Source organism: Narcine bancroftii, chromosome 7 (assembly GCF_036971445.1).
Source record: "Narcine bancroftii isolate sNarBan1 chromosome 7, sNarBan1.hap1, whole genome shotgun sequence".
NCBI lineage: Eukaryota > Metazoa > Chordata > Chondrichthyes > Torpediniformes > Narcinidae > Narcine > Narcine bancroftii.
Window position 1 is genome coordinate 150,508,462 of NC_091475.1, and position 16,159 is coordinate 150,524,620.

A 16,159-nucleotide genomic window follows, 5' to 3' on the forward strand; every position below is an offset into this window, starting at 1 on the left:
AAATATAAAATTTAATTTTAAAGCTAGATATGAAAAATATTCATGTAGCATTCAGATTAATTATTATCAGAAAGAGCCTTTAAATCATTATTAGAAAGACTACACAATGCTAGGTCAATCTAAATTAAAGATACTCCAATCATAAAACAGAGTTTTTAGACTCTCCAAATATTTTCATTTCGAATCTGAGATGTGCATAATATTTGTCCAACGTCTTGATTAATGATCATTTGAGAACACTTCCTGATGTCATTGAAAAGACTGCAAGACATCACTTCTGAGAGTAGTTAAATGTGCAATATTCAATACCTAATATTTCCAAATGGTGTTCTTCTGGTAACCTTGTTTTCTGGGTGGTAAATGTTCCATCTGTAAACTCCCTATAAACAGCCTTTTTATACTTTGACCCGATTTTACCTTCCCCCGTACCAACAAACACATGGCCAGGACTAAAAGAAACAAAAGACAATAATTAGCAAATCCTTTTTTTTAATTACTTTCAACATTTCATCTGCAATTTTGTTGCATAAAAGCTGAAAATGAACTTTTCAAATTATATTATAAAACTTTAGCTGAGACTGCATATGGTAAATATTCTTTCATGAACACTGGAACTCTGAGCAGTATGGCTGATTACAATATCATAAAAAGAACTGCACGGATGTGAATTTAGTCATGGTGTCCACAAAGGTGTTCCCCTTGAAAGTGAAGAAATGAAATGCAAACTGGGTGACCCTATGCATACTCCACCATTCAGTCCGCAGGATTACTAAACATCCAGTCACCTGTCACTTCCATTTCTGTCCTACCCACTTTGACCTCACTATCTTTAATTTCCTATATTGCTCCAGCTACCTCCAATGACTGCATATCTACGAAACAGGACTTAATCTTTAATCTGGGGACATTGCACCAGTGGAACAGTGAAATAAACAATAAACTCTTGTCTTTCCGCGTCTCCACCGATAAGGCTGAAATTCAATTTGTGGTTTTTGTCTCTAACTTCTGTTCATGCAAGTAATTTGAACTCTAATTGTCACCCACCTCCTCTACAACTTGATACACAGTATCTTTCAATTATCATAATGAATGTGTAATGCTGATTCTCTTTCTCTGGCCAGTGATGCTGCTTGACCCGCTGAATGCTTCCAGCATTCTCTGTGTTAAGTAAGAACACCCTCACTATTTACTAGCACAAAACTCAATATCCTCTTGGGTGAGACTGCAGTGCAAACTAAACAGCATAAAAACTAGCCGAGTGTACTGAGCATCTTCACCATGGCTTTCCTTACAGTAGCTTGGTTATCATTGCAATCAAAAATTTGCACTTGACTCTGCGTTCTCGACTAGACTGACAGGCCAAGCTAATAGGGGTATAACCTTCACCACCCAGATTTTGGCGGATAGTTCACTCAAACTACTGAAGGAATTAAAATAAATCTCAGAATAAGAAGTGCTCACATGAATATTGAGAAAGACAAATCAGTTTCTATTGGTAATTTAGCTGAAGATCATTCAAGGTAATGAGCAGGGAGGTAATGAGGAAACTTGAAAACCATGCATAGCCAAATTGTCTCTAGTAACAACAAATAAAATGTACGAGTTTCTTGTATATTAATAATTGTGCAAAACCAAAGTAAATATTAAGCTCATCAAGTAAGTCAGATGTGGCTTATGCAACTGAAACCAATAAGCTTAGAAATGAGCAGGTGACCCAAGGAGGTGACAAGAACATAGCAGTCTTTGTGTTAATGCATCAAGTGGTAATGGTGCTCTCTCAATGACATTGCGGATAACTCCAGAACAGTCCCCAAGGCTGTCTACCTGCTACCTAGAGGCCTGAGTTAAGATAAGGTGTTTATATGCTGGGCCTCCGCTTCGAGGCCAGCTTCAAATGCGGATAAAATTTTTAAACTTGCCTGTTTATGGAGCAGGCCTAAAAGGCTGCTCTAGCGCTGTTTTTATGTGGAGCAGTGCCTTGGTACGTTGCCTGAATCCACTGCAGATGGAGCGACTGTTACCGTTGCACAGCCTGTTGTCAGAGCAATGGCTGTTTTCCTTACCCATAATTCTCCACTCAGCCGTAACCACTCTGTTTCCCTGAGCAGTTCCAGCTGTGTGGGATATTATCGGTAGGGTATAGAGCCATTGCTCTGCTGTGTATTGAGCTACTCGGACCGATAAACAGCCCCAAAGGCCAAAGCAGCCCAATAAGGTGCTGGAGGCTGGAGTGGCTATCTCAGCTCGGCCCCTGATGGTTTCAACAGCCCCCGCCAGCCAGCCTTGCCTGAATGGCCCCCACTGGCTGCCTCCTGCCCTGACGGCCCCCATCGTCCGCTCCTACCCTAAGGGGGACATGGAGGAAAGGGAGTGAGTGAATGGGAAAGAGATGGGTTGCGGGCCAACGGTGTCATCAGCTCGCCCCTAGCCAGCCACATGAAGCAGATATACCTTTATGCAGCAAGGTAGAGAGCAGTGCTCCACATCTAGCACTACCTTGGAGAGGGATTGGAATCACTCCCTTGCTGCTGCTCACAAACCATTTACAAAGGTACATTTTCCGGTGCAAGGGTGGAGAATCTCCGCTTTTACGTTCGGATTATTTTGCTTTATAAAAGGGCCTATAGAATCCTCTGGAAGGAGGCACAGTAATGATATACTGGGAGGTGTTGATAAGCACACGTCTTAAATAAATGTTGGCAATGAAGACAACTCCTAACAGAGAACAAGATAAGATGTTTCAGAAGGCCTCTGGAGAAATGTGCTAAATGGAGATAAAGAGTCTGATCCTAATACCATCACCATGCTAATCAGTCTTAATTAAACAAGGGGACAGATATTTCAGGCTCGAGACCATCAGATCCTGACATGGAACTGGAAGGTTGGAGATGATCGTGCAGGAAACGTGGTGGTAGAGCCAACTGATCACCTAACTTGTTGCTAAGGTAGGTAAAAGAGTGATAATTGAATGTCTGTTTAATTGGTGAAGATTCTCTACCTTATTTCTGAATGTGCATAAAGTTAACAGGCTTTTCACAATCTGAAAGTGTGTGGACCACACCGATGAGGTGAAGGAGCCACTCTCTCCCTCCTGCAGATGAACAATCAATTGAGAAATAATTAGTCTTTCAGCTAAGAAGTGGGGAGAAGAGGAGAGGCATACTGATTGGGGATTTGAAAGTTAGGCAAATAAATAGAACAAGATCAAGACTCCCAGATGGTATGCTGCCCCCCAAGTGCCAGGGTCAGAGACATCTCGGATCAAGTCAAAGCAGGAGGATGAGCAACCAGATGTCATGGTCCACATTGGTACCAATGACATAGATAGGAATAGGGAATGAGGTCCTGACAAGGGTATATAGGGAATTTGGAAGAAAGTTGAAAAGCAGGACCTCAAGTGTGACAATCTCTGGATTGCTGCCTGTGTCATGCACGATTGAGGGTAGTTGTGGCAGATGAATGCATGGCTGAAGAGTTGGTGTAGGGAGCAGGAGTTCAGATTTGTGGATCATTAGAATCTCTTCTAGGGAAGGTATGACCTGCACAAAAATGACAGGGTACATCTGAAGTGGAGAGGGACCAATATCCTGGTGGGCAGGTTTGCTAAAGTTGTTGGGGAGAATTTAAACTAGTTTGGCTGAGTGTGAGGGCAGAGAATCGAGCAGAAGGTGGAAGGGATGGGCGATGTGTTGTAGTTTTCTGTAGAAGAACAGGCAGGGGAGGAAGCATAAATGTAGTAATTTGGAGTGTTTGAAATGTGTCTATTTCAATGCAAGGAGTATTAGGAATAAAGGCGATGAACTTGGAGCATGAATTACTATGTGGAATTACCACGTTGTGGTGTTTACAGAGTCTTGCAAGGACCAGAGTTTAGATGTTGAAAAAGAAATAGGATGGGAAATCAAATTTGGAATATTGAGTGCAGTTTTGGTTGCCAAATTATAGGAAGGATATCAACAAAATAGAGAGAGTGCAGAGAAGATTTACAAAAATGTTGCCTGGGTTTCAGGTTTCAAGTTACAGAAGTGTAGAAGATTGAGGGGTGATTTGATAGAGGTATTTAAAATGATGAGGGTTACAAATAGAGTAAACCTGGATAGGCTTTTTCCATTGAGAGTGGGGAGAGTCAAACAAGAGGACATGGATTGAGATTGAAGGGGGAAAAGTATAGGGGAAGCATGAGGTGAAATGTCTTCACTCAGAGGGTGGTGGGAGTGTGGAATGAGGTTCCAGCCTAAGTGGTAGATGTGGGCTCAATTTTAATATTTAAGGAAACGTTGCTTAGGTATATGGATGAAAGGGGTATGGAGGGTTATAGGCTGGATGTGAGTCAATGGGGCTAGGTGGAAGAAGATGCTCAGCATGGACTAGAAAGGCCGAACTGGCCTGGTTCTGTGTTGTAATTGTTATATAATTATAGGTAAAAGGGGGTGGGGGGTGGGAGTAGCATTATTGGTCAGGGATTGTATCACAGCTGCAGAAATGGAGGAGACAGTGGAGGGACTATCTACTGACTCAGTGTGGATGGAAGTTAGATATAGGAAAGGACCAATCACTGTGCTGGGAGTAGTCTATAGATGCCCAAATAGCCCTCGGGACACTCAGGAACAGATTAGCAGGCAGAATTTTGAATGGAGCAGAAATAATAGGGTTGTTGTTATGGGAGACTACAATTTTCCAAATTATGTCTGGAAGCTCCATACTGCAAGAGGGATAGATGGGGCAGAATTAGTCAGGTGTGCCAAGAAGGATTCCTGACACAGTAATGTTGTCTAGCCAACTAGAGGAGAGGCCATATTGGATCTAGTACTGGGTAATAAACCTGGTCAGGTGGCAGACCTCTCAGTGGGGGAGAATTTTGGTGATAATGACCACAATTCCCTAAACTTTAGCATAGCTATGGACAAGGATAAAAGCAAACAAAATAGTATAGTGTTTAATTGGCAAAGGACTAATTACAATGCAATGAGGCAGAAACAGATGATCCTGAGAGTAAGCACAGAAGTAATGTGGAGGATGTTTAGGGACCACTTGCGTGGGGTTCTGGATAGATTATGACCCTCTGGGACAAGGAAAATATGGTAGGAAAAGGGAACCTTGGTTGACAAAAGAGATGAGGCAGCTAGTTAAGAGAAAGAAGGAAGCAGACATTAGATGTAAGAATCAAAAACAGGAAATGCTCATGAGAATTATATAGTAGTCAGGAAGTAACTTAAGAAAGTACTTAGGAGAGTTCGAAGGGGGCATGAGAAGGCCTTGGCATGTAGAATTAAAGAAAATCCAAAAAGCATTCTATGCATACATGAAGAACAAAAGGGTCGCTTAAAGATGAAACAGGCAATGTGTACCTGGAGCCAGAGGAGGATGGGGAGGTCCTAAATGAATAGTTTGCTTCAGTATTCACCAGGGGAAAGGACCTTTATAAAGGTGAAGTCGGAATAAAACAAGCTTATGTGCTGGACCATGTTGAGATAGAAAAGAGAAAGTGCTAGATCTTCTCAAAATCATTAAAATTGATAAGTCCCCTGTCCCAGACAGGATACACTATGGGAAGGGAGGGATTGTTCAGGTTTTGGCTATGATCTTTGTATCCTCCTTGGCTGCAGGGAAGAGGCCAAAAGATTGGAGATGACAAATGTAGTCCCTTTGTTTAAAAAAAAAGGTATTGGAGAATCCTGGGCATTATAGACCAGTGAGTCTTGTGTCAGTGGTCAAACTATTGGAGAGGATTCTTAAGGACAGGATTTATGAGCATTTAGAGAAGTGCAGTCAACTCAAGGATAGTCAACATGCCTTTGTGAGGGTAAGATCATGCCTCATCAGCCTAATTTAGTTTTTTGAGGAGATAACAAAAGAAATTGATGAATGTAGAGTGGTAGAAGTGGTGTTCATGGATTATTTGACAAGGGCCTCCATGAAATATTCGTTCAGAAACTCATGAGATATGGGATCCATGGAACCTTGGCTATGTGGCTTCAGAATTAGTTTGCTTATAGAAACCAGAGAGTAGTAGTGGATGGAAAGTATTCTGCCTGGAGGTTAGTTCCACAGGAATCTGTTCTGGATGAAGAAGAGGGATAGGTCAGTAAATTTGCAGATGATACATAGGTTGGAGATGTTGTGGATAGTGTTGAAGGTTGTTATAGGATACAAGGATATAAGCAGGATGCATGATTAGGAGGAAGTGGCAGATGGAATTCAAACCAGACAAGTGTGAAGTGATGCATTTTGGAAGGTCAAACAAAGGCAGAGTACATGGTTCATGGTAGTTTACTTAACAAACGATCACTCAAGGTGGCTGCACAGGCTGACAGGATGGTTAAGGAGGCCTATGATATGCTGGGCTTCATTAATTAAGGTATTTAGTTCAGATGTCCTGAGGTAATGTTGCAGCTCTATAAATCTCTGGTGAGACCACACTTAGAATATTGTGTTCAGTTCTGGTCACCTTATTACAGGAAGAATGTGGATCCATGGAGAGGGTGCAGAGGAAATTTACCAGGATGTTGCCTCGATTGGAGAATATGTCTTATGAGGCAAGGTTAGCAGAGCTTGAGCTTTTCTCTTTGGAACTTAGTAGGACGAGAGGTAACTTAGAGGCATAGATAAGTGAGACTACGAGCACCTTTTTCCCAGGGTGGGAGTAGCAAACACCAGAGGACATATGTAAAAGGTGAAGTGAGAAAAGTTGAGGGGAGACATCAGGGGTAAGCTTTTTTTTCTACAGAAAGCTATGGGTGCCTGGAAATGTATTGCCAGGAGTGGTGGTGGAAACTGTAATAATAGGGGCATTTAAGAGACTCTTACAAGGACTGCCTAAAGAAATCTTTTGGTGCCTGCCACATTGACCACCACCAGTGGGCTGATATCGCCTCAAACCGTTCATCTTGGTGCCTCACAGTTTGGCGGGCAGCAACCTCCTTTGAAGAAGACCGCAGAGCCCACCTCACTGACAAAAGGCAAAGGAGGAAAAACCCAACACCCAACCCCAACCCACCCAATTTCCCCTGCAACCGCTGCAACCGTGTCTGCCTGTCCCGCATCCGACTTGTCAGCCACAAACGAGCCTGCAGCTGACGTGGACTTTTACCCCCTCCATAAATCTTCGTCCGCGAAGCCAAGCCAAAGAAGAGACAGGAACATGGATGAAAGAAAAATGGAAGATTATGAGGTAGGGAGGGTTCAGTTTGTTTTTTGGAGAGTAGGTATAGATAGGTCACACAATATCGTGGGCTGAAGGGCCTGTACTGTGGTGTAATGTTCTCTATGAGAGTGGGGATAAATTCAGAGCCATGCCCAAATTTGTTTCCATGGTAAACAAGGGGCCAAAGCTCTGACAAAATCAACTGACAGAGGGCACATTTTAGTCAGTCATCAATTGATTTATCAAGTAACTACAGGCAATGAGTATGGCCACTGATGAAGCACAAGAGATATCAGGTCACCCTTGGAGCACTGTGGTAAATGGAGATATTGGGCTGCTCCCAGAATAAGTACAGGATTACCCAAGGCAATTCAAGCAATTCAGCTGCTAGCGAAACAGGAAAAAAATTCAAGAAACAACAGATTCAAGCATTTAACAATGGAAAAGAAGATTATAGATAGGAGGGTCGATTATGATGTCAGTGAAAACAATGCTGGAGAAACTCAGTTGGTTAAACAGTGTACTTTATGTGGCAAAGATACATAACCAATGTTTCGGGCTTGAGCCTTTCATCAAGGTATAAGCTACAAGGTACAAGGAATTGTGTTTTTACTTCAACCATGCTGTCTGCAGACTTTCACGTTTTACTTTCGATTATTATGGCAGATGAGTTGAGAATAGCATTTGTTTGCAGATAGCCTATGATGGCAGTTTTACAGAGAATGGGAATTTAAATGGCATGGGATAAAGGAGGAAAATTGTGTAGTCAGCTGTTTATTGGCCTTGGTGTCTACAGAACGAGATCCTGGTTTTGTAAACAATATTTACCTGAAAATTAGAAAGCGGAGAGACCAAGGATTTGGGAGAAAGAGCCACCTGGGGCAAGATACGCTCCATACACGTGAAAGTGCCATCAGGAAGAGTTAGAAGGTCTAGGCAACTGGGGAGTGGGTTCTCCAAGAGAGCTCCCCTTTGTCAATGTGGAATTGGACAGAGAAGGAATACAAAGGCACAGAGATGCTGAGAAAACTGGCTTTGAGTAAATGGCCAGGGCTCAGAGTGACAACCAAATAACACGTAATAAAAACACAGAAATGCTGGAGGAACTCTGCATTTATTAATATATCTTTATGGACGCTGCGAGATTGGCTGAGTTCCTCTGGCATTTGTGTTTTTACTATAATTATTGTCTGCAGACTTTCGTGTTTCACTCAGATTACATATGTAACCCAACGATGCACAGAAAACAATGGATTTTGTGGAGCCTCAGCACTGACTATTGGCTTTAACTGTAACTTTATAAAACCTATTGACAGCACAGTTGACATAGTGGTTAGTGCAACTCCTTTTCACCACCAGTAATCGGGACCGGATCAGAGTTCGAATCCCGCGCTGTCTATAAGGAGATTCCCCCCCCCCGCCCCCCCATGTCTGAGTGGGTTTTCTCTGTGGGCTTCGATTTCCTTCCACCATTCAAAACATACCAGAGGAATTAGGTTCATGGAGTGTAAATTGGGCGGCACAGATTTGTGGGCTGTATGTCTGTATGCTGTATGTCTAATTTAAAAAAAAATTAAATTTGATACAAGTGAAGCACAAGAGCAGGAAAAAAAACAATTTTACAGTTTTAGAAGTTGGTCAGATTTTGATGCAAGCATTTGAGTTTTCTGAATACAAGGATCACCTTTCTTCTTCCGTTACATTGAACCTGCCCAGCTCCCAACTCCTGTCAGGCGAATAGTTCCATTCCATCTCCACTGCTGCGATGTAGTATGTTCGAATTGTTCCAAACGTCTGGTCTGGGATACTTTTGTTACAATTTGAAACATGATACATTTGTTTCATTCCTCCCATGTAGTGATCAGCTGTTCGACAGATGACCTTAAAGGTCCCTAAATTTTAAAATATACAAATCAACGCTTTGAAAAGTTCAACAGGAAATAAATTTTTATAAAATGTGATCATATTAGGCCTCAAAGCTATCATTCCTTCAAATAAAAATGGTGCCATAGTTCTGCTCCAAGGGAACCATTCCACTCCTGTACAAGTACAAACCACAAGCCTCCCAGAACTGTTGTAGTTCAGGAAGAGTTAGGTAACAGATGACAGTACATTTATCCCCTCCACTCTCATGGGATATGACATGGAGCCACCCAGACTTTCTGGGATTTCCCTGCATTATATCTCCAGATCTCTGCCAACCCAATCGAATGTGGAATCAAAATCCTGGTGAGGAGGGAAAAATGTTTCTTTACTCTAATTTTTTTTAACTTCTTAATTAATCATGTTTAATTATTCAAAGCATTTTAATAGATTTTTAAAATGTCTTTGAGTGTCAGTGACATTTTTAAAAGTTTTATAAATCCCCCAGAGTTTTAATAAAAGATAATGCTCTGCTATCAGCCTTGCCTCTTGTCAAAGGATGCCTTCCTAGAGATGAGACTCAGTGTGCTATCTGAAGCCCAGTCACTGTTGAAACCATAGTCTGTCTCCTCATATGGTTCCCATGTTAGTGGGTGGAATTAAACGAACTCAAGATCAGCCCAATGTTTTATATACGAGATTGCATTCTGGAAAAATCTTCATATGGAGCTACTGCAGAGCGTAGTTTACAACTCAGAAGGATCTCTGTTCAATCTTTGCTGGGAAAGTTCACAGCTAATCGATGTCCTTTCCCCTTCATCATCAAGTGGGCAATTCTGTAGTTGTAAAGAACTATTTATTTAATTTTTGCTAGTATGTTCAACCTGCTGGCTCAGTGGAGAGTGAAGGACGGAGAGGAGTGAATTCCTACCAACATCATCAGGCTGCATAAAGACAGTTGCAGAAGTATGAGGAAAGATGTTGTACACATCCCGGGTGGTCCCTCTCACTTGGATTGTGTTGCCTTGAAAGTAAACGCCATGCATGTCGATTTCAGTGCCCAGTCCAATCAAATGCCATGAAACATTGTCACCCTTGCACATCACCAGTCCAGGAAGATTTCCGAACATGTACCCATTAATGGCTAGAAAATTAATGCAATAGTTGTATATCATGAATATTTAAAAAACACAACACAACAAAAGCCATTCCATAATATTTATTACTTTATGTGCTGGCCATCAGAAGCAACATAACGGCGATAGTGATTGGTGGGTTAGTACCATCTACTAAGCCAATAGAAAGCATGTATACAAAATTAATATCTTTAACCCCTGGAAAAGAGTAAGAATCAAATCGCACAATCTGAAACAATAAAAATCAATGAAGTGCATTTCATCTCATGAGAACAAGAGGGGCAGAGGCATAGCTAGGTGTGCAACCTGGGTTCAATCCTAGCCTCAGGCATTGGAGTTTGCATGTTCTCCCTCTGACTCTGTCAGTTTCCTCCAGTTCCTCTGGTTGTTCTCCCACCTATTAGAAAGGAATGTGGGCTGGGAGGTTAATTGACCACCGCCATCCGCCCCCCCCCCCAACCCATTGTGGAGGTAACGAGTTGATGGGTAAATGAAGAGAACAAAATTGGAAGTATCAGTGCAGGCACATCATAAGTGGGTGCTTTAAAGTGACAGCATGGACTCAGTGGGGCGAAATGCCAGTTTCTGTGCTGTATGACATATGCCAAAAATTTGGCCATTTAGACCTGTTTACAATTTAAAATATCATCACTGAACTACATAAATATTAGAACTACAAGCCAACTACCCCCAAGCTGGTCCACCATCCAATAAGTTCAGAGCTGATTGAATCTTAGTCTCAATACACTCTCCCTAGACTCCAGAAAGATCAAATGTCTGTCAATCTCCATCTTGAGTACATTGAATGATTCAACCTCCACAACTCTCCAGAGTGGAGAAGTCCCAAGATTTACAAGCCTCAGAAGAAATTCCTCCCCATATGTGTCTTAAATGGGGAACCTCTTATTCTAAAACTATTGTCCCTTTGTTCTAACACTCCAAGAGGGGATATGATCTCTTGGCATACACCCTGCCAATTCTTTTAAATTCACTGAGTGTGAGCCCAACATTCTCAAGTCTCTCTTCACATATTAACCATCTCAGGAATCAATGCAGTGAACCTATTCTGCAGTACCTCCATCCTTCCTCAAATGTGCAAAACAAAGCAGTCCTCCTGCTATGGTCTCATCAGCGCCCTATCAACTTGCATCAAAACTTACCTACATTTATATTCTCTGCCTGTTACATTAAAGACCAATATCCTATCAACCTTCTTGATAAATTGCTATAGCAATATTGTTCTTGATCTCAGTCTTGCATACATTCATCAACCAAACTGCCACAGTTGCTTCTTGAGTAGAAAATTCCAATGATTCACTCAAAGGATTGTGATGGAATATTTAATTTTCTCAGTCTTAAATGGCCAACTCTTATTTTGCCATTACAGGATCTTTTGTGTCCACCAAGGAAGGTGGGGAGGCTTTGGTTTAAATTTTAATTCAAAGAGTTTGGGGATAAATACTCTCAAAATTGGATTCAAGTATAATGGTAGGAAGGCAAATTATATTTAGAGGTTGGAAGAATATTTTTGGGTGGGGGGAGAACCATCATTTCAGGAGTGGCCCTCAGAAATGGCCAAAGTGGCAGTGTTTGAATGCATGTCTTATAAGCCCCTTTCACACTTGCATCCAACTAAATTGGCCATTCAGAGTCCTGGGATAGGAATGGGGATTTGGCTTTTCACACTTGACCATTCCTAACTGGGACGTTGAATGCTTTCACACTTACAAGGAGCCATCCCCAAGGTTAGGAATGTTCTACCTTCTACTAGTGACATCATGACACATCAAATGATGGTGGACCCGCCCTAAATTCTGATCAATGTATTATGATCTAATATTTGAACAAAATTAATCATGCCTAATTATAATATAATTAAGCTTCATATACAGCACAGTATGAGCCCTTCAGTCCCTGTTGTTGTTGTGCCAACCTATACAAGCCTTTATAAGGGACCGTGGGAAAGTACGAGCAATAAATAGCAATAGCACACAATTTATATAGCGTGGGAAAGTTGGTAGCACTATCACGTACAATTTATAAATACCGTAGGGGAAAAAGCAATGGTGGACCTCACTTTCCAGAATGCCATGCAGCAGAGAAAGGGCTATATGCCCAGCTGCAGCAACAGAGCATTTATGGAGGGATTTCTCTGCCGCATGGCATTCTGGAAAGTGAGGTCCACCATTGCTTTTTCCCCATGGCCTTTATAAATTGTGTACTATAGCACTACCAATTTTCACACGCTGTTTAAAAATTGTCCGCTATTGCTATTTTTTTCATCTCTCTCTCTCTCTCTCCACTGCGACTTTCCCACAGCAAAATTGATACCATCATTTTAATTTTTTTTCCTTCATGTTCCTGCACTCATGCAAAAACTCAGGTCAGTTCACATTTGCCTAATTGCAACACTGCAGACACCAGGGATTGTACCAAGGATCAAGGCTGTCAATCCCTGGCATTAGATAATGCCATCTGATGCCAGCGTGGAGCTGATTTTGCTTTCACACTAGACACTTTAAAGGCCAATTGGCAGTTAATTCCTGGGATCACTTGCAAGTGTGAAAGGGATATAAACAGTTTGATAAAATGAACATCTATACACAAAAAATTGGGCAAATATGTAGGTTTTCTGGGGGGGGGGGGATGGTGGAAATAGTGGTGGATGTTGTGGTGAAGCATATTTCTGTTATTTGAATTCTAAATAGACACAAGGTTCTTGTATTGATACTTTTTGCTGCCATGTTTGTTTCTATTTTATGGATGTTTATGTTTTGTAAATTATGATTTACATAACTTTAACACTGACTCAAGGATTTGGGATAACTTTTTATAAGAACTCAATAAAATTTAAATCGTTTAAAAAGTTTCATTCGAAGAGCAAACTTCCATCTTCAGCCAAAGTTACGAGTCTGTATATCGAGGAGTTACAAGCTCCTTACTGACCATCACCCTAAAATGTACAGGCTCGTAGGTTATTTTGGATGTAATTGGGTGGCACATTTTAAATGGCTGGAATTGGCTTTTATTGTAAATAAAATTTTAAAATTAAATTAAATGAAAAAGTAAACTAAGAATCAAAAGTACAGCAATTGACTGAAGCATTGGTCATTGTGAAGTAACAATAATTACCAAATTTTTAAAAAAAAAATGTTTTACTGAACATAAATGAACGTTTGTCTGGTAGGATGTTTCCTGAACTAGCAATTTTTAAAATGTTGAACAGATTCTTTTAGCAGGAGTCACAGATCACAAAGTCCACAATAAGGCCTCTCCTCCATTCTAGATTTGGACTGACTAATACTAATCCTCCAGTACAGTGTCCATTTCTTACATGCAAGCTAAATGGGTTTTTCAATTTGCAGCATGTTTGCACGAAACAAGATCGTAACCAAGTTGTTGCACCAGTGCATTCCACTAGGGGTCAGCAGGTACCCAGCACACAGATTTACTGGACCAGTGGTTTTCAAACTTTTTTTCTTTCCACTCACATACCATCTTAAACATAGGTGCTCTGTGATTAGCAAGGGATTACTTAAGGTGGTATATGAGTGGAAAGGAAAAAAAGTTTAACAACCACTATACTAGACCTTTACATTGAGCCAGAAACTTTTCAGATCCTGAAACATTTCAACAGGTTTCAAAAAAAAAACAAAGCAATTAACCAGGGATCTTGGTGCCAGCAAGGTTCTGAAGCACCCTTTATGGAACATTCATCCACTGCAGTATTGAGATAAATCTATACTTTTAAAAAAGGGATTGTTTTCTCTTGTTTCACCAACTCTATTAAAATGAACAGAATATTTGACAATGGTGCAGGAGGTTTCTAAAATACAAATAGGTGAAATGTCGATCACTGTTAATTATTAGCGCATCACTATTACCATGCCAGCAGCCCAGATTAGAATCTGGCACCGTCTGTAAGGACTATCTACGTTCTCTCCATGTCTGTGTGGGTTTTCCCCTGGTGCTCTGGTTTCCTTCAAAAGGTATGGGATTGGGCGGCTCATGGCCATGGGCTACATGGGCTGCACGTCTAATTTAATTTTTTTTTAACTCAAAATAGGAGCAACTCAAAGTTTAGTTATTGAATGGGGCTTGGCAAAACCCAACATGGAATGCAATTATAACCATAACAATTTGGGCAGCTCAGGTTCTTAATTTAAATTTTAAAAATGTAGTAACCACGCACCATGCATTTTGTTTGACTCTTGAAATTCTTCATCTTCCAAGTCAACATTAGAATTATTTTGAATAAATGTCTCCATATTTTTTGAGAGATACCAACTAAGATTCTCATCAAAGACTGTATACAGCAGATAAAATTCCTGGTCAATATTTTTCTGGAAAAGAAAAAGTAAACAACTCACTTTTTGAAAGAAAATTGCTTTATGAACTGAAATGTATGGATATTTGTAAATGATTAATCTAAATGCTCCAAATGAGAAACTACATTACAGCACCTCACATTAACACAGGAATGATCAAAGACAAGGGACATTAAAGACTCATATTCAAGCAAAGGTAGTGAAAGTATTAATTACAGTCGGTTCTTATGAAGTTGAAACTTCTCTGTCCAGATTTACTGAAAAAAAAACCCAAATGCATCATTGTAATAAGCAGAAATCTAACTTTGGCTTAAGAGAATATCTCAAAGCCAAAATAAAATGTAGACTCAATACAGTCTGATTCCATGAAGCTGATTCATTCAATGTATGTAAAATAGGCAAATAAAAATCTTATTAAAGACCAGGACCATGATGCTATAAACAAAGAACAATCAAACCCAGGAAACTTTAGAATAATATTTTACAAGATTTCCTCCAGCTGAAAGAATACAGGGACTGTGGAAACACAATAAAAAAGGAGATTGAAGGATTTACAGTGCAATAAAGTTCTATCCAAATGAACAAAAATAACAGTCCTAGTAAAGATATTACAATTTATGATTTTCAATGCCAAAGAATAAAACACTCCACATTCTTTGCAATATTTTAAACAAAATCCTTTCAAAACTAGTAATACACTAGAATTTATTGTAACAACTTTTGTAATTTCTCCAATTAACTTGTCCTTAATATTCACTGTAGTTTATTGTCATAGTTTAATTGTTCAAATCTAGTTAAAAAAAAAATTCTATCTCCATCAATGTTTTTCTTTTGTACCTGTATCAAGTTTTCAAAGGGCTGTTGGGAAAGGACTAAACCCTTTGTTAAGGAATAGTGGTTGTCAGTTCCACTTTGCCTATGAGACGTAATTCACAACCCATTCCTGTGAAGATACAGGTACATGATCCTTTATCCAGAACCCTTGGGGGACAGTGTGTTCCGAATTTCGGATTTTTCCGGATTTCAGAAAGCCCACCTGAATTGTGCTACCATATCTACCCCCACCCCCTTCCAGTCACCCAGCCGCCTCCCCCAAGTGCCAGTCCCTCGGCCGCCTCCCCCAAGTGCCAGTCCCTCGGCCGCCTCCCCCAAGTGCCAGTCCCTCGGCCGCCTCCCCCAAGTGCCAGTCCCTCGGCCGCCTCCCCCAAGTGCCAGTCCCTCGGCCGCCTCCCCCAAGTGCCAGTCCCTCGGCCGCCTCCCCCAAGTGCCAGTCCCTCGGCCGCCTCCCCCAAGTGCCAGTCCCTCGGCCGCCTCCCCCAAGTGCCAGTCCCTCGGCCGCCTCCCCCAAGTGCCAGTCCCTCGGCCGCCTCCCCCAAGTGCCAGTCCCTCGGCCGCCTCCCCCAAGTGCCAGTCCCTCGGCCGCCTCCCCCAAGTGCCAGTCCCTCGGCCGCCTCCCCCAAGTGCCAGTCCCTCGGCCGCCTCCCCCAAGTGCCAGTCCCTCGGCCGCCTCCCCCAAGTGCCAGTCCCTCGGCCGCCTCCCCCAAGTGCCAGTCCCTCGGCCGCCTCCCCCAAGTGCCAGTCCCTCGGCCGCCTCCCCCAAGTGCCAGTCCCTCGGCCGCCTCCCCCAAGTGCCAGTCCCTCGGCCGCCTCCCCCAAGTGCCAGTCCCTCGGCCGCCTCCCCCAAGTGC

At 41.7% G+C, this 16,159-nt stretch overlaps 2 protein-coding genes across 9 annotated transcripts in view; one reads left to right on the top strand and one right to left on the bottom strand.

Annotated features, from left to right (window-relative positions):
* LOC138739214 (ferroxidase HEPHL1-like) overlaps positions 1 to 16,159 on the bottom strand; it is a 96,088-nt gene that overhangs the window by 22,933 nt on the left and 56,996 nt on the right. For all 3 annotated transcript variants that reach the window (XM_069890817.1, XM_069890818.1, XM_069890819.1), the window contains exons 10-13: positions 14,336 to 14,486; positions 9,939 to 10,151; positions 8,829 to 9,036; positions 310 to 449 (exon numbers count right to left, since the gene is read on the bottom strand). In XM_069890817.1, the coding sequence (XP_069746918.1) occupies positions 310 to 449; positions 8,829 to 9,036; positions 9,939 to 10,151; positions 14,336 to 14,486 (712 nt within the window). The remainder of the gene's footprint in view (positions 1 to 309; positions 450 to 8,828; positions 9,037 to 9,938; positions 10,152 to 14,335; positions 14,487 to 16,159) is intronic.
* LOC138739215 (high affinity choline transporter 1-like) overlaps positions 2,742 to 16,159 on the top strand; it is a 128,249-nt gene continuing 114,831 nt past the window's right edge. For 4 of the 6 annotated variants that reach the window (XM_069890821.1, XM_069890824.1, XM_069890825.1 and 1 more), the window contains exon 1: positions 2,742 to 2,945. The gene's annotated coding sequence lies outside the window, so the exon portion shown is untranslated. The remainder of the gene's footprint in view (positions 2,946 to 16,159) is intronic. The other 2 variants (XM_069890823.1, XM_069890820.1) reach the window with 2 other exon arrangements.